Below are 23,406 nucleotides of genomic sequence, written 5' to 3'. Positions count from 1 at the left end.
TAACTGGCTCTATTCCCACCCTCCTCTTGCCAGCCTGGCAGTAGCCTTGAAATCCAGCAAGCAGCCTCGCAGACACTTCCGGGAAGCCTCGCACCTCCCAGCAAGTATGAAATTGCCCAAAAGTCCCATCTTCAAAGAACTATCATTACCTGGCCTATCTGGGGGTTCCTTGTAAACTCTCACTCTTAGGGCTTATCTTTATTTGACCTGACTCAGCACCTGGTCACTCCAAACAGTCTTTTCCCTGGGGTGATTTCAAAACCATCAGTGACAAATGATGGTTTAACAAGCAGCTGCCTGAGGTGGTGGTAACAGTTGTCATAGTTGAAGAAATATAGGCCAGGAATTCCCCAGATGAGACAAACACCTTAATCTACACATCTAAGAAACTCAACAACCTCCATGTAGGATAAACTCAAAGGGCACCACACAGAAACAACATCATAATCAAACTACTCAAAGACAAGGACAAGGAGGACCGTGAAAGCAGTAAGAAGTGGTGCATTACATAAAAGTGATCCTCAGAAACTATGGTGGCCAGAAGGCAGCAGGACGGCACATTCAAAATACTGGAAAAGACGGTCAAATCTAGAATTCTGTATCCAGCAAACCTGTTCTTCACAAAAGAGAATGTAAGTCATTCCCAGATAAACAAAACCTGAAAGAATGCAGAGCTGGCAGACCCACTCCCTGAGAAATACTAAGTCCTTTAGGCTGAAATGAAGGGACACTAGATAGTAACTTAAATCTATATTAAGGAATAAAGAGACCAAAAATGAAAACGACAACCGAACTATGTAAAAGACAGTACAGATGTATTTGTTGCTTGTAATTCTTTTCTTCTCCTGTATGAGTTAAAAGAAAACTGCATAAAGCAACAGTTATAAAACTATGCTGATGGAATTATAGTGTAAAAAATACAATTTTTATGAAAATAAAAGCACAAAGAAGGGGAAGGTAATGGATCCACATACGTGGCAAAGTTTTGTACACAACTGAAATTAAATTGGTATTAATCTGCACTAGATTATTAGAAGAAGTTAACTGTAAGAGCCAGGGTAACCACTATGAAAATATCTCTAAAAAATACAGTAAAATAAATAACAAGGGAACCAAAATGGTGCACTAAAAAAATATCTACTTAGCACAAAAGAAGGCACTAATGGAAGAACAGAGGAAGAACAACAACAAAAAAAGACACAGGATATAAGGAAAACAAATACAAAATAGCAGATGTAAGCCCTGCCTAATCAGTAATTATAATAAATGTAAAATGATTAAACACTCTAATTAAAAAACGTAGAAATTTGAAGAATGGATAAAGTATATACAGGGGATTTTTTGACTAAGTATCACCCGGGGCCAAATTCAAGATCCAGGGCGCCCAGCAGTGACTGACACAGAGACTGACAGGCTGAGTGGTTGTTTCACTCATATTCTCAAATTGTGATTCTTCTCCAGAACTATCAAATGTTCTTATTTAAACGTGTCTCTTTAAACTGCAAGGTTATAACCTAGTTCCAATACCCTGGCACTTGATGAGAAATTCATGGTCTTTATCATTTTGCAAACTTCAATCGTATTTTCTAGAAACATTCTTCTTTCCAGATTGCAAGAACTCTAACCTGTTGAGTCTATTGTACAGGAGACTCGGACACCCTGCCAGCACCTCAGAAAACATCTCTGCCTATTCACTCACCACCCTATTCATACATCTTTCTTCAGTGACCTCTATTGGCAGGATTCTCCTTGCCAGTCACTGATCCAAACGTATTAAATTCAGCCATCCCCGGGGCTAATGTCTGGAAAGCCACTCTTTATGCCTCTGTGTTCAGTGTCCTGTCACTGTGTCGATTCTTCGTTCCAGGTCCCTATAAAGGCTGGGATCTTTGTTTTATTCACTTACATCTCCCACGCCGGAACTGAGTATCTAACAGACGGAGAGACTTACGACAACCCAGACTAGTGACCCGAACCCAGAAATAACCATCAGCATGGAATCCCATCAAAGATATTTTTTTAACTCTAAAAAGTTACATTTACCAATTAGACCATGCTCATATGGTTACTTACCCCTCAAAGGCTTCCAGATTAATCAAATTATAATGTATACCACAATGTATAACGTATAGCCATTAGGTTTATTGCTATTTTTAAAACGTATATACAGCCCTCCTTAGAATTAAATATGTCTGTCTCTTTAGAGATCCTCAGGTGGCCTCTGAGGTGAGTCATACTGCAACATGACCACCGATGCCCCAGTTCTGAAAATTAGGTATGAACATCCCACGTGTTTACTGCTCTTACCTTAATACTTCTGAAATTATTAGCTTCAAAGATAATTAAGCAGTGAGAACCCTTTTAAAGGTCCCCGGTAAAGATCAAGACCAAAATCACTTGGTCTCCTTTTCATCTGAGGGCCTTCTGTGTATTCCCACAAAGTGACAGAGCTGACACTCCAGTTGCTTTTCTCCTTTTGTAATTCCAAGCACTCTTGGATTTGTTTTCTCTGGCCAACTTCTAGTTTGCACTACACCTGCTCTGTGTTCTGTCTCTGAGAAGAAAACCCCATGAAGGAGGGAGACCACAGTGCAATAAGCAAGCCCCGCAGCGAGGCGTCCTGAGAGACCAGAACCAGGAAGCAGAGCCAGAGGAGCTCGGGCAGTGACTGTCTCTAGAAGCGACTTGGTTTCTCTCTGCTTTGTGCTGCTTTTTCTACAGCCCAGCACTCACGCTTCGGTACAGCACAGCCAAGCGTGGCTGCTCTAGTTCAATGGAGTAGCAAGAATCGCTGCTACGTGTTTTGAACCATCTAATTTCCCTTAAAACATAGACTACCTAACATTGCATGGTAGGGTTCCTATTCCCAGGCCTGGTCTTTTTGTTCTAGCTGCAAAACTAACTTGTAATCCATTAAGACCTTTTAAAATAAAGTTTCATTTTACCTGGAGTTCAGCTATTACATAAACGATACCTAACGCGTCTGGCAGAGAGAGGGGAGAAAGGAGAGGGGGAGGGGGAGCTTGGAAACCTAACCTGTAGTCACAAGAGTTCGGATTTATAGAGAACCTGACTGCTAGGGCAATGGGAGAAACAATACCAGTTAAGACAGAGAATTTTTTTTTTTCACATTAGAATTTATATTTTTAAATAGTACTTAAAGATGCATTAAATACAGCTAAGATGACAAAAAAATAAAATTATGACTGGCTGGGTCCTTAGGCTCATGCCTCTCACTCATTTGACAGCCGAGAAGTAAAATGACTTGCACAAAGCCAGCTTGTAAGGCTCGGCGCCCAAACCGGACTTCCAGCCTCCCGACTCCGAAACCATGACCTCCTCTGCGGTGCCAGGGAGTCCTTCGCTCCGGGAGCACTAATTCTTACAAAGACGGTGGTCTTACCTAGGGGCATAATGGAGAGGTATTTCCCTCGAAACTTGCTGGTGATTTTGATTTCCTGACGCAACGTCCAGCCATGTTTAGACTCAGCATGGTGTGCAGCAGCAGGGGGGTGATGGCTCACCTTGAAGAAATCAGGGGTTCAAATTAAGAAGGAAGAAAGGAGCAGGAACAGGTATTGCCTAGTAACTGGTGATGAGCACCTGAAATTCACACTTGGCATTTCTACACCACAACAGTGTGGGAGCCCTGAAGGAAGAGAAGGCAGTGTGGGATGACAGGCACTGGAACTTCGGCAAACACAGCACCCAGGGCAGGGGTACCCCAAAACATCAAGCCTTTCTCCAAAACGGAAAGGTACCCCAGTCCTGAGGCCGCTTTACCTGCTCACAGAGGGATCGGTACCCGTTCTCCTCTAATCGGTCCAGCTCGAAGGTCTCCCCGAGGAGCGGGTTGAATGGCTTGCTGGTACGGAAGACAGTAGTGGAGTAGGACGACACGGTGAAAGCTGCAACATAACAGAGCTGTTCTAGAGAGTTCTCACATTTTGCAGCTCGGTCTAGCAGCTCATGGTATTCCAGATCTTCAGTAAGGCGCTGAAGCATGGATAAGGGCTCATTAAAGTTCACCTGTCAGGAAGAGAACAGATATGAAAACTTTGCCCACATATCTGCAAGAGACAGTTCAATTTTTCTGCGGGTCACAGTGATAAAGCCAATCGCCAGGAAGAGGAGAGGCCTGTGCTCAGTGCAGCAGCTCTAAGCTCGAGCCTGCAAGCAAGCCATTCTCCCAGGCCGGCAGTCCGTGGCGGTGAGGGCGGACAGCACTGTGCCCACTTGCACCACCAGCTGGAAGCTCTTTGCTCATCCCTGCGTACGCCAAGCGATCAGTGCCTCACACAGAGGCGACCGTCATCAGGCAGGTATTGATTGAATGAATAAAAGAGGAAATGTATTTCAGCACAAGTACACCCAGAGAGGAAGTTGGATACTTAACATTCCTGAGGAAAGAAAGGGCAGTCACATCGAAGCGCAGGCATGCCCTGGCTGGTGAAATGAAAACATGACAACAGCTAGCTGCCACTCCTGGACGAATGATTGCTGCCGGTTCAGTCCTACGTCAGGCCAGGATTCTGCCTTCCTAGCGCTGAGGCCGGACAGTTGATTTTTTGGACCTGGGGTGCTCTTAGTGGGAATTAAGAGGGGGCTGTGAGTGTTTCCACCTTTCAAGTTCTAGAGACAACTTAGAGTGCTCCCTCACTGGATGTCTGTGTGCTCCTGCTGGGGAGAAGATGTTCATTCGTTCATTCATTCATTCATTCACTGCTTCATTCCACAAATATTTACTGAGCCCACGTGTGCCAGACCCTATGCTACCCACTGGGTGTAGAGAAGTGAACAAAAGAGACATTGTCTCCCCAGGCTCCCCCTTAAAAAAAGTTACCTTCTAAATTGACTGGACTTTAAGAAGACATTAATATATTTTTAAATGCTGTAAAAAAAAAATAAGTAAATAAAAGAGTTAATTTAATCTGCAATGCAGCTGAGTAAGGCCTGGATAGCAACAGCCTACATTCTGAATCCAGAGAACAGAAGAAGGAAAAAAATTTTCCTTTCTATTGAATGGAACTAGCCTAAAGCCACATTTCAGTTAAACAAACCAAACAAAAAACACATTTCTTTCCTTCCTTCCGCCTCTTTTTCTGCATTTTTGTCCAGCCTCCTACCTGCCAATCCCTGAGCCACAGACTCCCCACATATTTACTGTCCTTCCAACTATAAAATATTTTATAATTTCCACTATAACAAACTTTAAAGACAAAGTATGAAGGGAAAATTTACTTGAAATGCCATCAACTAACGATATTCATTATTAATATTATGTTTGCTTCTTTGCATTTGTACAATTCTAAATAATATATGAGAGCCTGCTTTTTCTCTGAGGAATATAACAAGCGTTTCTCTATGAAGACAGAGCCACAGGCCCAACATTAGAACACTCCTCTGCCCCCCGGCTGGTGTGGCTCAGTGGATTGAGCATCAGTCTACAAACCAAAGGGTTGCTGGTTCGGTTCCCAGTCAGGGCCAGGTCCCCAGTTGGGGACACACGAGAGGCACCCACACATTACTGTCTCTCCCCCTCTCTTTCTTCCTCCCTTCCTCTCTCTCTAAAAATAAATAAAATTTTTTCTTAAAAAAAAAAAAAAGAACACTCCTCTTATGGGAAGTAGGATCTACGCCCCCCTGAACCAAAACAGGGTGCCACCCTCCAAAACCACCTTCCTGACCCTGAGAGAACAGCACTGTGGCAAGAAACACGCACACTGAGCGGAGCAACAGACTGATAAGACTTGAGTCTTTGTTTTTTGTTTTTGTTTATATCTGCATTGTTCAGCTCATTACCCATTAGTCACATGTGACTACTAAGCACCTGCAATGTGGCTATTGTGACTGAAGAACAGAATTTAAAATTTTATTATAATTAATTTAAGTTTCAATAGCTACTATATTGGACAGCGCCAGTCTAGAGGCTGTGTCAACGGACACCATGGTCATTGGGAGTGTAAATGCAGAAGTGGACAAAGAGCTAGAAAGTAAATATTTCAGGCTTTGCAGGCATGGTCTCTGTCATATATATATGTATATATATATTTAAATGGAACAGAAAGCTACATTCACTAATGATTGGAAGCATGATGATACCTTTTTATTATTTTATTTTTTTTAGAGAGAGAGGGGGAAGGAGAAAGAGAGGGAGAGAAACATCACTGTGTGGTTGCCTCCCATGCACCCCCAAACGGGGACCTGACGTGCAACCTAGTCATGTGCCCTGACTGGGAATCGAACCAGCGACACTTGGTTCACAGGCCGATGCTCAATCCACTGAGCCACAGCAGCCAGGGAGTCTTTTTTTTTTTTTTTTTTTTTCACAGAGGGTGCTTATTAAATATGTCAGCAAAATTTCTCATTGGCAGAATTTCTGGTGACGTTAAGTAATATTTCCAGACATTCTGAGAAAAACTAGGAATGGGTGGTATCCTCTCCTCGTGGCTCAGAGGTACAGCAGCATGGCCTGGGATTAGAATCACTGCGTCCTTAAGCTCTCACTGCTTTTCACACACACACACAGCCCCGACCCCCAGCTGTTCCTGGGACCACGGTTTCTCTAAAAGCGCCAAGCTTTTCATATCGGTCACTCCATCACTCTGAGGACTAACAGGGAAACAAATGGATCTGTGAATTTAAAATGGAGGGAAGCAGGGAATCAGTTATAAGCTGAGGGAGAGCTGGACAGCCCATAAAGACAAGCTGGAGATTAGCATCAGCAGGAAGCCATAGCCAGTGGTAATGCAAAGGGACAGGGGCAGCAGTGGTGTTACTGTGGCCTAGAGGCCAGAGGCATCTGGCAGGAGCTAGAACCCCTGTGAGTGCCCTGGGGTTTCTCCCGTCCTCCCTGCGCAAACTGCGACTGGTGCCGTGCACCGGTGGAGCCCAGCCAGATGCCAGCAGACACGGCAGCCCGAGAAACAGCCTAGAGGGACCAGCTTTCCCATGACACAGCAGAGAGCACGGAAGGGCGAGGGCTGCACCTGGAGGCAAACAGGTACCGGGCTGCACATTCCTAGTAGCAAAGTCAACAGGGAACTCATGGGAAAGGAGGACAGAGAGGCCACCTACACTCAGAAGCTGTTTCTAAGCAGGGTCTGCATTTCCAAGGTTGCAAAGACCTGCCTTTCCAGCCCACCTTCCCAAGGCACCTCCTTGAAGGCCCCAGGCGAGCTGGGCATCTTTTAAGCCCCCAGTGAACCAGTTATTTTGTTCCTTCAGTGTCCTTACTCATGTCCTTTTCTGGAGGTCAACATCTTTAAACAGAAATTCTACACACTTACATATAAATCTACTGGTTTTCCAAGACCCAGTCACTGATCACTTCAGCATTTGCTGGATGGTGGACACGTGCCAGGCACTGGTGACGAATCGAGGTTATAAAGGCCAATGACACATAGTCTCTGCCCATGAGGAACGCAGTCCTTGAGCGCCAAGAGGGCAGCATGCTTTCTGCGTCTCCGTATGCCACGAGTCTGGCTGTGGGCAGAACCTGCAGCCGCCCCCAATTCCCGGCCTTCCTTCCTTCTACAGGCCGTACAACCCGAGCTTTTAACCAGGTCGTGCCGCCAACTACAGAAGTCTTCCTTGCCAGCCTCTTTCCCCGCCAGCTGTGGCCACATAACCGAGATCTGGCCGAAGAGACTGAGGTGAACGGGTTTATGCCGTTCCGGCATGCCCTACTCCCTCCTTCCCGCTGACTGAATGAGACCCCGACGGCCCAGGCTGGGGCAGCCACTCAGGACCTAGGAACCGAGGCCACAGGCCGCCAAGTGAGAGGACAGAAGAGAACCTGGTCCGGGCACTGCAGAGCACAGGGCCAGCCCGGAGCCACCTACTTCTGGGCTTTAACGTGAGAATGAGTAAGCTAATGTTTGCGTAAGGCGGGGCTGGCCAAGCTCCTTCTGTAAAGGCTCGACAGTAAATATTCAGGCTTTGAGGGACATATGGCCTCTGTCACAACCATTCCACTCTGCTCTTGCAGGTCCAAAGTAGCCACAGTAGGCAATCCAATGGGTGTCACTGTGTTCCAATAAAACTAAATAACATCTAAATTTCATATAATTCTCATGTTATGAAATATTCTGATTTTTTCGAGCATTTAAAAGTATAAAAACTGAAACTTATATAATCTTATTAACCAATGTCACTCCAATAAATTTAATAATAACACACACTATTGTTAGCTTGCAGGCTGCACAGAGAGTAGCCAGATTTAGCCCAAGGCTCATAGTTTGCTGACGCCTGGTTTAAACCAATATGTCTTGAATTTGTTTTTTTATGGTTTATATTTCCTTACTCAAGGACATTTTCCCACTGCTTTTAAAGAGAGAGGAAGACAGAGAGAGAGGGAAAGAGAGAGAGAGAGAGAGAGAGAGAGAGAGAGAGAGAGAGAGAGAAATACTGATGTGAGAGAGAAACATCAATCGGTTGCCCTCTCACATGCGCCTTGGCTAGGACTCGAATCTGCGACCTTTCAGTCTATGGGATGATGCTCCAACTGAGATGCACTGGCCCAGGCTGAATTTGTTTCTCTATATTAAACCTATACCTAATCGACATGCTGCTTCAACACCAGGCAGATAACAGGTGCTCAGTAAATGCTTGTGGGATGAACAGGCAAGCGATTTCCATTTCCCAGACATAAGCAAGGGCACCTATTAGAGCACAGGAGAGAGAGTATCTCGCCCTGACCAGATGCACGGATGAGGCTCTGCCGAAAGAGACGGTACTATAGCTGAATCCTGAAGAAAAGGGTGTTTGGCAAAAGAAAAGGGGCAAGGGTGGGTGGGGAGCTGCCGAACTTTCGAGCAGAAAGAGCAGTGTGGGCAAATGCCCTGAGGGAAAAGAGGAGATGCCTCTGAGCAGCTGAAGGCAATTCCCAACGACCAGAACAGCAGACAGGTGTGGACACAGCCTTGTCCTTGGGAAGGAAGCTGCAGGCCCACCAAGGAACCGGTCTGCTCTCAAAGCCACAGAGACCAGTAAAGGATTTTAAGCTAAGAAGTGACATGACTTCATTTTCAATTTTAAAAAGGTCGCTTTGGCCCTGGCTGGTGTGGCTCAGTGGATTGAACCCTGGCCTGAGAACCAAAGTGTTGCCGATTTGATTCCCAGTCAGGGCACACGCCTGGGTTGCGGGCTAGGTCTGCAGTTGGGGGTGCACGAGAGGCAACCACACATTGATGTTTCCCTCCCTCTCTTTCTCTCTCCCTTCCCCTCTCTCTAAAAATAAATAAATAAATAAATAAATAAATAAAAAAGCTTTACTTAAGAAAAATGTTATTTAAAAGAAAAAAAAGATCGCTTTGGCAATAGTGCCGACAAACCGGGAGAGGGAGGCTAGCACAAACACTGTCTTCGCCATGGCGATGGTCCTTACCTTCTGGGTTGGAATGAATTATTTCTGTTCTGTGCTCCCCAAACCTTTGTACGGACAGTACTTCAAACAACACTACCACAGAAGAGAATGTTTTTTACCTGTTTTCATGCCTGCCTCCTTTAAACTACACACGTCTAGAAAACAGGAACTATTATCTTCTCATGGTTCACATAGGAATCTGCTCTTAAGGAAACTACTGAACAAATGTATCTGATTCGAGGTGATCTGAGAACACACAAGATCCACAGCCCAAATAAAAGCAGATTATTTTAAGGGATATATATAACTCTAAGGGTAACAAAGACCGTGCCACAAACTGCCACCCGAGTGGTGGGGCCCTCACAGCAGCACTGTCCCCACTGAGGCCCAGGAGGCCCTCCTGGCAGCAGCCCAGGCACGTGCGAGAAGCTCACCGGCATGGGGATCTTGGAGAGCTCTTTTCCAATGCAGTTCTTCATGATGCTCCACAAATTGAGGCTGTAGTTCGGCTTGTATGGTATTCTAGTTCTCTTCTCCTTCTTGGTCTCCTCCAGCTGATGCTTGTACTGAGAACAAGAACAAAGCCATTCAGTCTCCCACAAAGAACAGACAACCCAGTATTCAGGACCTTCCCTTCCCCCCTGCTAAAGGGAAAAAGAAAAAAATCCAGTACTTTCTGTCTCTCTTAGCACCTTACAAACAAGACCTTGGGAATCACACTTCAAATCCCTCACTTCACATAACTCCCGGTTACCTGCTCATCAAGGCTGATGTCACTGCTGGCTCCACTGATGTTGCTGCCAGTACGTCTACGTGGATGGGGAACGTGCGAGAATTAGAACAAAGACCAGAACTAGAGTGTGGTCTCTACAGAGCAGAACACTAAGCACACTGCACAAACTTAATGGGTGACTGCATGACACTGATAATAAAACATGCATCAATTTAAACATCTCTGGACACCCTGTTCGGGTTAAAAAGCTAACAGCTTTCCCCTTACTTAAGGAAAAGACTGTAGGTCTCAGTAAACATTGACAACTCTGATACTTCCACTGAAAACACTTCCAACCTTTTGATGGTCAGATATGTTCATTCTTATCGAAAGTCAAAGAGAACTTACTTGTGGCCCAAATTTTCCGGCATGGTGATGATCTCAGGGGCATCAAAAAATTCGTTCTCATCATCCTCATCACTCATGTCTCCTTTGCCAGAGCAGCACTGATCTGCAGGGGGAAAGCCTTATTCATTTACCTTGGCTACACTTACCAACACCCGGCACAGCAGGGTCTTTTAAATCTAGTCACAAACATAGCAACAAATGGTAGAAAACAGTGGAAAAGCCAGAAGAAATAAGGACTCCAGTTACCGCATTTCACATGAGTCACCGATTCTGGAGAATTTGGAGTTCTTCTCCCGGTGTCTTACCTTTACTGGAACCCACGCTGCCAGGCGTGTTCGCCGGCAGCACCGTGGCGCCTCGGAAGGCCCTCTCCAGGTGATTATGCTGCTTCGCCAGCTGCTCCAAGGTCTCTTCCAGCCGGATACGCTGGTCTCTTTCATACTGTAGTGACTTCTGCCATTTTTTACTATGAGTCTGGGCTAACATAAGGAAATCTCTGCAGGCCTGGAGGGGAAAAGAGTTAATATGTGTCACATCAACTCAGCTAGTCAGAGACACCCCTCAGGCCTCTGTAAACCCATTAAGTAACATTATTTGGGGGAACTTTAACGCACAAGATTACGATGAAAGACTTTCCCTGTTTTTCCACAGTATCAGGGACAGCCAGCTCCCTGATGCAATGAAGGTCAACTCCAGGAAAAAAAAAATGAGCATGGTTTGTCACGGTTCTTTCCTATTTCCCTGGTCATGAGGACCAACCAAATGCCAAGTGAGCAGTAAACCTAAACAAAGTATTTGTGGCAACATCACAAAGGGCAGCTGTGTGAACTACACAGAAAGAAAAAAAAATCTATTAACTGAAAGAAAGGGGAAGAAAAACACAGGATGATTGCTGTCCATAAATTCTTGACTAAACTTGAGTCACCTAAAGCTAAGGAATTCAAGATACCAGGAACAGAGAATCTACGCCGAATTAGACCAAATACAGGGACACTTAATTTGTTTCATTTTGGTCATTAAGAAACCATAAGAATCAGAAGCCTACCTGACGAATCAAAGAAAGGCTCTAGAGACAACACACCAATCTGATGATATCAGTCCCCTCACTGGCTCCCTCACTACTGGTTATAAACACAAAGGGCCCGTGACAGTAGGGCCACCGCCTGCCTTGTACCCTCCTCTCCAGGCCCCTGCTTCCTCCTGTGGAATCACACTGAACTGCTCACCATTTCCTGGACCGAAAGACTTCTTTCAGGCCTGCCTATCACAGCACACGCTACTCACTTTACCTACAATGCCCTTTCCTTCCACTTCCCTACTTGGCTAAGGCCATTTATTTGTTTAAGATCTATGGCAAATGTTATTCTTCTGTGACACTTCCCCCCAGTCACTTAAGCAGCCAGTCTCTTCTCTACATTTCCACAGCGCTTGGTACATACTTTTCTGTTCTACACAAGCCACAGCGGCATCATGCCTGGTTTGCTGTCTCTCCAGATGGATCATAAGCAATCTGAAGACATAATTTATAGTTAATTCGTATCTTAGTTGCTTTGTACACAGGAGGAGCCTGATAAAGTTTGCTTAATAAATAAATGAAAAAAAAAAAAAGAAGCAATGTAATCTTAAAATTCAATGTCCTGTTCTAGAGAAACTATAAGGTAAATAAAATATCTACACCCATGGTTTCAACTATTGCCTATAGGCTAATGATTATGAAACCAGTAATTCTACCCCTGTGCTCATAAAGCTTTATACCAGAATATCCAGTTGCCTATTCAGTGGCTCAAAATAATCGCAAAATCTGTAGGTCCCAACCTAAACTCCCCCAGTTCCCTTTCTGACTCTGCCTCTCCCTTTGGAGTTCCCCAGGGCACAGCAGTTCCACCCGCCCATGCCAGAAAACCAAGGAGAATCCTGGATTCTGAGTTCTTAGTCCATCCCCACATCCAATGATCAAGTCCTATGGATTCTTCTTTTAAGATTTCTAGAATCTGCACACTTCCTTTATTTAAAAAAAAATTATTGATCTTTAAAGAGAAAGGAGGAGAGAGAGATTTACTGTTCCATGTATTTACGTATTATGCATTGGTTGATTCTTGTATGTGCCTGGACTAGGGATCAAACCCACAACCTCTGCGTATCCGGACGACACTCTAACCAACTGAGCCACCTGGCCAGGCACACACTTCCTCCCGCCCTCCCTGCTCCGCGGCCGGGGGCGGACTGCTGGGGCTCTAACCGCAGCTCCGCGTTACTATCCAGCTATGGAATTCCAGGCCAGTAATTGAGCCTCTCTGTGCTTCACCTTCCTCATCCGTACACAGAGAAACAACAGTAATTACCTCAGAGACTTCACATGTGAAGAATTTAGAACCATTAAGGGCTCACAGTAAGCATTCGATACGGTATTGGCCATTACATTAAGGCTGCACCAAAACTGATCTTATCCTCTTTAAACGCACTACCACCAAACCCATTTAGTGTGGTCTGCACCCCATCACCTCCGCACACTTCATTTCTTTCCAGACTCATCCCTAGCTGCGACCTCGCTCACCAACAGCCAATTACCAGCAGTTCCCCGACTCCGGAAGAGAGGGAGGACCCGCATATGCCACACCTCTACCTGGATCAACTCTTCTCCCTCACTTCCTTTTGACGATATTGATCACAGCTGAAATTTAGTGAGAGACAATCATGTAGCAGCCACTTTGCTGAAGACTTTGTATCAATTATCTGATAAAAGCCTTTCAACAACCTGTGACCAGCTTCCCTACTGTACAGAAAAGGGATTAAGAATGCAGAGGAAGTGGCCAGCCCCAGGTTACAGAGGCAGCTAACTAGGGCAGCCGGTCTGCAGGGTCCCGGGTCTGTGTTGCCTTTTTTCATAGGAAGGCTCCCTCCGGTCTTTCAGAATTTAATTGAATTCTGAATTCTCCTAGTCTGAGCGAAACACCTCCAATGTGCTGTCACACCGCAGCCTGCGCTGCTTCTGTCATGCACTCAGCACAGTCCATATGCTCTGGGTACTTCTCTGTCCCCGCAGGAGACAGTAATCTCGCTGAGGGCAGGGACTGCATGCACATTTGTTTTCTATCCCCAAGCACAGCGCCTAGGACACAGAAGGCGCCAAACAATGTTCACTGAATTAGCAAACGGACACTGAGAGTGTCAGCCTCATTCCCGATTGGACTCACTGTGGTAGTAAAGAAAAGCTATATCCTACGGAATTGAGTAATTTGCTATAAATGCCCCTTTAGAGATGTGAAGTCCCAGGGGTGTAACTTCTAAAATGCATATTACACTTAAGACCCGCCACCATCACTTAAAAGGGATAAAGGAAACAAGACCGGGATAAAAAACTAAACAAAATGAATTTTAAGCAGTACCAGCTACGAAAGGGATACAGGGGATACAGGGGATACGAGGGTGGGGGGTGGGAGGGGGCTGGGGGCTGCGGGGGGTGCGGGACAGAGTGCTTTCCTCTGACTTCCAAGGAATCATTTCCTTTGACACAAACTCTGGACCCTTATAATTTAAAGAATTGCCCGAAGGAACGAAGATGAGCATAGTTTCAAGAGAAAAGTTCAAACTAAAGTTCCCGTTTTATGATAAAATTTTCAATCAAGAGGTGTTTTATTTAGCAAACTTTTCACATCAAGAGAAGAAAAAAATTGTCATGGAACAAGGATAAAAGGCAACAGTATTTACCACTGATTAATGGACCTGTATGACTGAAGAGGTTTTCCTGATCACAAGAGGACCAGAAAGGCAGGCACGGGCCCTAAGAGGGGCCGCAGTCTGGGAAAAGAGCGCAGGGCACCCCGCGTCAGTGCCGGGCGCGGAGGGGTCCTGCAGACTGCTGACGTTCCCGCAGGGCACAGAACAATCTGTCTCTTCTACCTTCTGTGAACGTTCCTCACTTCAGAAAATGATATGAAAATAAAGGCTATCACAACTCTTTATTAACTAACAAAGGGGTTTTAAAAGAGCAAAATGAAATTTCCCTTTGGTCACGGGGAAGGCCTCTGATCTCTAGGAGCCACAAGAACTTGAGAGAAGCTCTAAGCAAAAGTCTTATTGTCACTCCCCCAACAAGGGAAAATCTGGCCCTAGTAAAGTAACTTCATCCCATTCAGGAAGAAAAACAAAAAACAAACAAAAAAAAACCCCACATAAGCCCTTTCTCAGAGAGTCCCCTTCTCACTCATGTTATGAAATGTCTTCTAGGGCTTTCATGTGGAAGCTGCTAAAACCACCTGCCAGGTGAGAGTCAGTCACAGCAGAGGACAAGCAGCACTGTGTAAACTGTGTATTCATTTCGTACTGACCGCCCAGCGTCTGAAATACATCTCCAATGCCAGTGGCACTGTGGCCCTACTGAGAGCCTTGCAGCCAAGCAGCAGAGGTATTCCACAAGCCAACAACGGCACCAAGGCAGAGGACGCAGAAGCACTGGCCCCTTCCTTTGAAACAGAAAGCATCCAAAGCTGAGTGTTTTGTCTTTACCACCCAAAGTCACCCCTGAAATAAGGAGTCAAGACGGGAGTAACTGGTACTGGCACTCGGTCCAGCCCCCATGTACCGCACTGTAGGCCAGAATGCATTAACACGTAGGGATCAGACTCCAACTGAAAGCTCCAAGAACTTGACAGCGGAAAGGACCCATGAGACCTTTCAGTTCTAACAGATAAAGTTAGCTCAAAATAAATAAAACCACCACGCAGAGAGGTTAAAGGAGGCAATTAACGTCGCCATGAGCTATGCAGCTGGCTGCAGAGCAGGGCTGGGACTCTGGACTCCCAGCTAACGCCTCGGCCGGAGCGGCACCACGATCATTTGAGCACAGCATGAAAGGCATTCCATCTGCGCCCGCTCTGTCTCATGCAGCAAACAATGTAACTGAAATCCCTTGAGCAACAAGCAACAGGACCTAATGCTCTCTGTTTTATCAATACAACTCTCCAGCGCTTGGGAAGAATGACATTTTGAAAGAGCACCATCTGCACTTACATTGATCATGGCATTGGATGTGATCCTAAAGAGCGTGGCCCGTTCGTTGACCTGCTTGATCTTTTCGTTGCTCTCCGCGGGCAACCTCAGGGACTCCAGCTCACTGAGGGAGCGCTGCAGCGCCGTGCCGTGCTTGGCTATGAGGTCGTTGCACGTGCTCAGGTCCTCCACTTTGCTCGACAGGGTCCGGAGGGTATTCTGCAGCTCTGTCTTGTCAGTTTGTGAGACAGACTCCTCATCTCCTGACTCATCTGCAGAAGCAAAAGGTTTAAGTTGCATGGATTCCAGGCCCCGGAGTGGGAGCCTGTACCCTGCCTGCTCTGCCCACAGCCAAACCGACACTTCTCCCACTGTGCATTCTGATCAACTGACAGCTGCCCATCACCAGACAACTTCTCCACAGTGCGGTTCACAGTCCCCCTGTATCACAGACACCTGGAGTTCTTCTTACAGGTGCAGACTCTCTGCCCCCCGGCCCCCGAGGTTGATTTGGCTGGTGTGAGGTAAGGCCCAGGAACCTGCATTCTGAATAAGCTGCCCAGTACATAATTCTGATGCACACTTAAGTTTCAGAACCTAGAGGATAGGATGGAGAAGCTAAAAGGGTTCTGGCTGCTGTGGCTCAGTGAACGGCCTGCAAACTGAAAGGTTGGTGGTTTGATTCCCAGTTAGGGCACATGCCTGGGTTGCGGGCCAGGTCCCCAGTTGGGGATGCGTGAGAGGCAACCAATCGATATATCTCTCACACGCTGATGTTCCTCTCCCTTTCTTTCTCCCTCTCCTTCCCTTTCTAAAAGTAAGTAAAATAAGCTACATGGCTCTTGAGGTTATGTATGAATTATTGAGCCTTTAAATGCTAGCATCAGGGTTCTGATCCAGTCCTCACTGATTATTACTGCAAATTCACTATCCCTTGTTGGGTGATCAAGACAGGCTGAGACTCACAGCCTAGCTCCTTGTAAACAAAGTCCACACCACCAAAAGACTCATTAATTCATACTTTCTGAAGATGATAAGATAAATACATTTCTCTCCCCTGACACTATAGCCGCCGCCGCACTGAGAGTAACACAAGGACTTCTGTTCAATGGCTCTCCAACAGTAAGTCAAGCAGACAGCTACGCCGTACTTCTCGCTACCAGTTTTGCACTTAACACTTTTCTAGCTGCAAAGCACTTTTCCAGCAGTGTCACTTCCTTTGGGGGAGCTAACATCAGCACTAAAACCAAAACAGAAGAAATAAAAGGAAAGACCTGACCTATCTGCCAGACAGAGGCAGGGCCAAAGTGAAAATATAACCTGTTACCAAAAAATTTACCAAGCAGTGAATTTTCCTTTGACTGATTAATAGATATTGAGTGTGGTATGGGAAATGACAGGGCACAGGAGAAACAACAGATGCCCTAGCCCGTGTGGCTCAGTTGGCTGGGCGTCATTCCGCAACTGAAAGGTCGCTGGTTCGATTCCCAGTAGGGCACCTGCGAGTTGACTTTCCAGCCTGGTTGTGTATGGAAGGCAACCAATCGATGTTTCTCTCTCACACTGATGTTTCTCTCCCTCTCTCCCTCCCTTCCCCTTGCTCTAAAAACAAACAAAAAGCCCCCCCACCACCACCACCAACAGATGAACAAAAGTCACAGGTGACCATCCTGGTCAGCTCACAGTGAACAAGCTCAGTGCGATTAAACTATCAACAACTGGGGGGGGGGGGGGGGGATTCCTACCATTTTCCTCGAAGAAAAATCCAAATGTAATTAGATTTCTCATTTTTAATGACACTAAGGTAACAAAATGAAGATTTTTCATAGAAAATATCACATACACTATTTCTGGCAGTCTACAAAGATTGTTTCAACTCACCTAACAGTTAAGTAAGATGTCTGGAGAAAATAAAATAGTAAGGATAGACCCAAATTGTGAGTTGTAATAATCCTAAGACTGATTTAGCAATAAAATAATTATTTCTCAAAATTTTAAGGCCGTCAACTGGCATTAAAAGCCAAAGGACAACTGTTCATGCCTGTAGGACGTAAACCTCAACCTCAGCACTACTGACATTTGGTCCAGACAACTCTGCTGGGGTGGCTGTCCTCTGCCTTGCAGTTTAGCGACCTCCCTGCCTCTACTCACTACCTGTCAATAGCACCACCACCCCTCAGCTAGGACCGGAAAAATGGCACCAGACATTCCTAAATGTTCCCCGTAAGGTAGAACTGCCCTCAGTTGGAAATCACCACTCCAGAAGGAACACCGCATGATGAGAAGCCTAGACATCTAGGAGATAGTTGATGATTAAATGACCTTGAGGGATGAAATAGGATTTGTGCGTTAGACAAGCAAACGGGAAGTTTCCCAGACACAATGTCCTTTGCTCCCTACCTGATTCTGCCAGCATCTTCACAGCCTTGGCCTTGGCTAGTTCCAGGGCCGTCACCCAGCGCTGCCGCTCCACTTCCGAGCTGGCCTTCAGATGGTAGGTCTGAGCACCCCCATTGGAGATGATGAAGTTGCAGGAATCCTCCACAGTGATGTTGGCGGTGGCCAGGTTAATGGTACCACGGCAGGTGTGTCTCATTTCTGCCTTTGACCTACAATAACGAGGCAAAGACATGCTAAGCGGAGAGCTGACGGGTGGTCACTCCTTGATCATGTTCCGTTTCTTCTCATAATTCTAAGCCTTTTGAAAATACAGCACTGGTAGGAATGAGCAAGTCCTAATTATTTCCTCACACGGGGCCCTAAATTCAAGAAACAATTAGTAGGGATTTCCTTTTGGAGCCTAAGAATTGTTTCTGAGTCAAACTGTATTGCTCTACGGTTCCTCTTACCCTTAGCTTTTTAAAAAGAGCCTTCACATAAGTATAACGACAAACACTATAAAGTAAGCAATTTTAAGTGTATGATTTCAGTGAGTTTTGACAAATGTATATAATTGTGTTACTACCTCTACCATCAAAATGAAGAACATTTCTATCACACCAAAAAGTTCCCTCAAGCCCTTTCTCAGTCAGGAATTACTTTTTAGTTAGAAAATTATAATGATGAAATAGTACTTCATAAGCTCACACCAACAAAATCTTGCATAGCAGTCTCATTCCCTAAAAGGATAGCTCCATTTTACACGGACTGTACTGAGCAACCCTCCCCGACTTCAACTCAGCCCAGAGGAGACCTGTCGTACTCCACTCTGAATTGTATCGCAGAATTCTAAGGCACGCTCAGATGTTTAGAGTATTAAGTTTTGACTCCAGCTCAAATGATATGAAATAGAAATACATCGCTTTCTGTGGGAGAAAGACAAAACAATCATAAAAGAATCACCAGGTAGTCTGATCTTCCTGGACTATGTTCCTTCCTAAGGTCCACTGACCTCTATCGGTGGGAACTCCTAAGCCATCTATTAATAGCTAGGAAAGATTCAGCAAATCTGTCCTCGGAGGACTGGGTGTAAAAATTTTCCCCGTCTCTACTGACTGACAGGTCTATTCATAGACTAACTCCTGAACTTTACAGCACTGCCTGGGGACAAGCAGCTACAAGAGGCCTCGCGTAAGACAGCAAGCTGCTAGCACAACCGGGTGTCCGGTGCAGCCTGCGCTAACTTCCCCACCACCTGCCGGCTGCTCCCAGGGACCTGCGTGTTGAGACTGCAGTTCTCCCTGACCAACTTGGAACACGGAGAGGTCAAAGTCCTTTGCCAACTGCCACTATGCAAAGCAGGGCCATTTCCCTTTCACTGGAGCCAAGCGGACAAACACACCTGGCACATCCAGAATTCCTGCATGCCAGCAGTGACACACACCCACCTCCAGAAAGTAAGACCTGGTATGTTTGAGAAGGTTGGTTCACTGCGCCTAGGAAGACACATGTGCTGTTGTTCAGTTTGTCACAGGAAACTGGTTTTTCTTCCTCAAAGGTACAAATAAGCGGTATGGGATGGCTGGAGGTGGGGGGAGGGGGGTCTCCATGGACTGGGCCACTTTCCATCTCCTGCACCTGCCCTGCTGTAACGTGAATCCCGGGCTTTTCTGTTCTGACCTCCCCTCCCCCACCCAAGCTTCAGTTACATCGTGAATAATGCAGGCCACATGACAGACCCACGGCTTACAGCAGCTCACCCTTGCTTTCACTCAGAAGGTGCTACTTGGACCTTCTACCACATTCCGTACAGCGGGCTGGTAACTTTTCACAAATCACTTCTCAGGAATCTCTTCTGCCTGTTCATGTTCCTGAACTAAAAAAGCTTCTCAAATCATTTCAAGCCTGTAGCAGTTTTAAAGATACAAAGGAACCCCCGGAGTAAGGCAGGCTTGACCCCCAGGCTCTTGGGTTTGGGTAAATACACAGATGGTTACAAACGATTAGTATGGAAGCTGGAAAAAAAACGATATTCAGGGTGCAAGGGAAGTTCTCCAGGCAGTACAGTAGGAGGCGGCTAGAAATTTCTTCCCTGAAAATGCCAGCTGAAGCAGTAACTCAATCTCTAGAGGCCAGCCAGGAAAACTAATGCTGTGGGCCTGTCACGACGTGTCTGGAGGAGCTGGGATTCCACAGTGGGTTTTACGTAGCCGGCCATCTGTGTACTGGGTGTGTGAGAAAGAACAGGATATGTGAAAAGGGGGAAGCGGTGTTGCCAAAGCCTATTAGGACAGTTCATCAGGGGATGCGTCCAGGACGAACAGGCTCTCAGTTACAAAGAAAACAGTATATTGTGAAAGGCATATGTATAGGAAATGACAGGTTTTGGAGGCATGAAAAGCAAGAGGAATGACAACTTAGCTAAGTCATTCTAGGGAGCTGGGGAAGTGAACTCTATTCGGGAGAATAAACTACCAACACAGCTGGTAGGAAGTACTTCAATTTGACTTTGAGGGTAGTGCACCGACCTGCTAACTGGCTCCTGTTGCCTGGTTTGTGGGCGGGGCCATCTTAGCTGGCAAGGAGAGGCCCGTGGCACATTTCCCAACATGTGGTTTGGTATGTTTTGGAAGGAGTTTTATCTGTGGTCAGACAAGTGCCACTAGCTCTTACAAGAGATAAGTCAAAAGTGGTTTCAAGTAACTTGAAAACAACATATATGAGACCTGGTCTGCGAACCAAAAGGTTGCCGGTTCGATTCCCAGTCAGGGCACATGCCTGGGTTGCGGGCCAGGTCCCCAGTTGGGGGCATGTGAGAGGCAACCAATTGATGTATCTCTCGCATACTGATGTTCCTCTCCCTCTCTTTCTCCCTCCCTTCCCCTCTCTCTAAAAGTAAAAAGAGAAAAAGAAAAAGAAAAAGAAAGAAAACAACATATAAGTTATTAATGTCCAATCAAAATTAATATTAATCAAGACTGGTACGGATCAAATAACCAGCTATCCTGGAAAGTGGGTCTGATAACAACTTAAGACGGAGAAAAAATGATCATACATGAAGGCTCTCGGTTGATACACAACCTTTGAAAATAGGGACTTAGTGTTAATAGAGACTTACCAGTCAAATTAGGATATGAATCAATTGAACATTAGAATAAGTAAGGGAAAAGCTTTGGAGCAAACTAAATTTTTGATCTTTGATCTAACCTTGAAGTCCTGGATAAGTAACGAGAATAATTTTGAATAATGCAAATGACATACACAACTGTTCGCAATTAATGTCACTTAAGCAGCGAGGATGCACTAAGGTATCTTCCACTGTTTCTAAATCCAACTAAACTTCCAACTCCTACTTTCCGCTACCCTTCAAAATTTCTCGAAGAGCCAATACAAGGAAGTGAACGGAACAGGTTCGTTCACCCTAGTTCTGGTGGCAGGGTGACTACTGGCAGAGGAAAGGAAATAGAGCGAGCAGCTCTTAACAACAGCATTTTGTCTTCCCAATAGGATGGTCTTCATAAAAAGATTTCAATTAGAAATGCCACTGCACTAAGCCAAGTCTCCCTCAAGAGACTTATATACATTTTATGTAAAATAAACATAGTAACCATCATCTATAAACTTACTTGCTGTTGATACCTAATTATCTCTGTATCTGGTTCATGTAACACTAACCTGGGTTCTAGGTTATGCTGGTGTGAACAGAACTAGTTTAAATCCTGACTCCTCAAGATCTGAGCAAGGCTGCCCAAGCTGTGTCAGTTTCCTCATCAGGAAGAACGGATTAGCTCCTAATTCTCAGGGTTCGTGGGAGTCAATGAAATACTCTAAGTAAAACACCCATCCGAACTGTCTAGCCCTCAGAAAATATTTATGTCCTGTCCCCAAATCCAGTATCTCAATCTCTCTATCTGTAGCAACATGAGTAGTCAAAAGCCTGTTATGCTATAGCAAGACTGTGAGTCACCATAAATATATATTTTAAACATTCCAAAACACACAGTTACACAGAAGCAATCATATCACAGACGTTGGTTTTCCTTTTAATAAACGGAAACCAAACTAACCAGAGATCCCAGAAACTCTACTGGATAAGAGTTAAATCGTTCCCATGGGAGGAGGTGGGACAAGCAAAAATAAAAGCAGCACCGGAGTGCACACCCGCATTCTGAGCTGTCTAGAAGGAGAGAAAGCACAGGCAAGCCGTGGAACGATAAGTCAGACACGGGGACAGAGAGCCGACCCACCCTGGGAGCGCTGTCCCTGCGCCTGAACGTGGAGAGGGCAAAGGCGGGGGCCTCAGGGGCTGCTAATAACCTTGAGATCTGGAGACTAGGCACAAACAGCTAAACCTCGGGACTTGTACTCTAAGCCCCTCGGGTGCAGGGCCGGGGCTTTGCTCTCCCGTACGGGCCCCTCGGCGCCGACCACAGCGCCCTCCTTGCGAATTCAACCACTGCTCCGATGCGCTGGGGGAAACATAATGGAACAACAGATGCTCTTCAAACAACTGGGAAGTCCAGCGGCCGTAGAAGAAGGTAGGGCATCAAAGATGGGTAACTCGGGCAGAGGGGTAAGTCCTCGGGTATTCACTCTCCGTGACGGTGGGCTCAGGTCGCGAGCTGTCAGTGCTCGCAGGCGACGAAAAGGGGACTGGGGCGACCTTGGCTGCTGTGCCGGCGGGACAGGGTGACGGCGTGGGGACTGTGGGCTGCGGTGGGGAACGGCGCACCGGAAGCAGTTACCTGTAGTAGCTCAGGAGCCCGTTGCTCAGCACGAACCACCGCCGCTGGTAGCCTTTGATGTAATTGGTCCATTTGAAGAGCCAGCCCTCTCGAGCTGAGCCCGAACCCCCAGCGCCCGAGCCGCCCGAGCTGCCGGAGCCCCCCGCCGGCGGTGCTGGAGCTGGGCCCGCCGCCGCCGCCACTCCCCCAGTCCCGGGGCCCGGGCCGCTCGCAGCTGCCGCGGCCACGGTGCCCGGCGCGGCCCCAGAGCCTGGCCCCGCGTCTCCGCGGCCGCCTCCGCCTCCGCCTCCCACCACGGGGGGACCGGTGCCGCCGCCGCCCGGAGCTGCAATGGCTGCCGGGCCCGGCCCCACCACTCCTCTCAGCTCCGTCGCCGCCATGAACTGCCACCGCCTGGAGACACAGGACCGGAACCGCCTACGAGAGCCGCCGTCGCCGGCCGCAGCACCCCACACAGCTAGCGCATCAGCCGCCGCCGCGCAACGTCACCGCCCAGCCAAACCCGCTGCGGGGAGGAGGGATCGGCCGCCGGTAAAAAGGAAGTCGATTGGTGCTGCTGAGTGTCACTTGCGGAAGACCTCTAGGATACTGGCATTTTTCTTGGGGCCTGTCATTCCGTACCGCCAAGTGAGAGCCCGGGGATGGGGCCTGTCCGCCAGGAAAGCCGTTGATTGGTTTATATGAAAGCCCATCAGACTCATGTAAAGTTCATTGGTGCTTTCCTGAAGTCTACGGCACTCAGGTAGGACTCGAGAATACAGAGTGCCCGGCCAATTTGATCGTCGATTGGCTAATGTTTCCGCCAC

General features: G+C 46.6%; 1 protein-coding gene across 1 annotated transcript in view; it reads right to left on the bottom strand.

Annotated features, from left to right (window-relative positions):
- The window catches only part of OSBP (oxysterol binding protein), a 29,051-nt gene extending 5,850 nt beyond the window's left edge, over nucleotides 1–23,201 (bottom strand). The window contains exons 1-9 of the mRNA XM_090260894.1: nucleotides 22,601–23,201; nucleotides 17,877–18,085; nucleotides 15,498–15,748; nucleotides 10,793–10,991; nucleotides 10,488–10,590; nucleotides 10,122–10,176; nucleotides 9,802–9,933; nucleotides 3,784–4,029; nucleotides 3,404–3,524 (exon numbers count right to left, since the gene is read on the bottom strand). Coding sequence (XP_090117020.1) covers nucleotides 3,404–3,524; nucleotides 3,784–4,029; nucleotides 9,802–9,933; nucleotides 10,122–10,176; nucleotides 10,488–10,590; nucleotides 10,793–10,991; nucleotides 15,498–15,748; nucleotides 17,877–18,085; nucleotides 22,601–22,980 — 1,696 coding nt within the window. The 5' untranslated portion in view covers nucleotides 22,981–23,201. The remainder of the gene's footprint in view (nucleotides 1–3,403; nucleotides 3,525–3,783; nucleotides 4,030–9,801; nucleotides 9,934–10,121; nucleotides 10,177–10,487; nucleotides 10,591–10,792; nucleotides 10,992–15,497; nucleotides 15,749–17,876; nucleotides 18,086–22,600) is intronic.
- Between the last annotated feature and the right edge of the window lie 205 nt (nucleotides 23,202–23,406).

The sequence above is a fragment of the Furipterus horrens genome, unplaced genomic scaffold, assembly GCF_987537825.1.
Source record: "Furipterus horrens unplaced genomic scaffold, mFurHor1.1.pri manual_scaffold_2, whole genome shotgun sequence".
NCBI lineage: Eukaryota > Metazoa > Chordata > Mammalia > Chiroptera > Furipteridae > Furipterus > Furipterus horrens.
The sequence above is the reverse complement of the archived record's forward strand: the minus strand, read 5'-3'. Positions and strand labels throughout refer to the sequence as shown.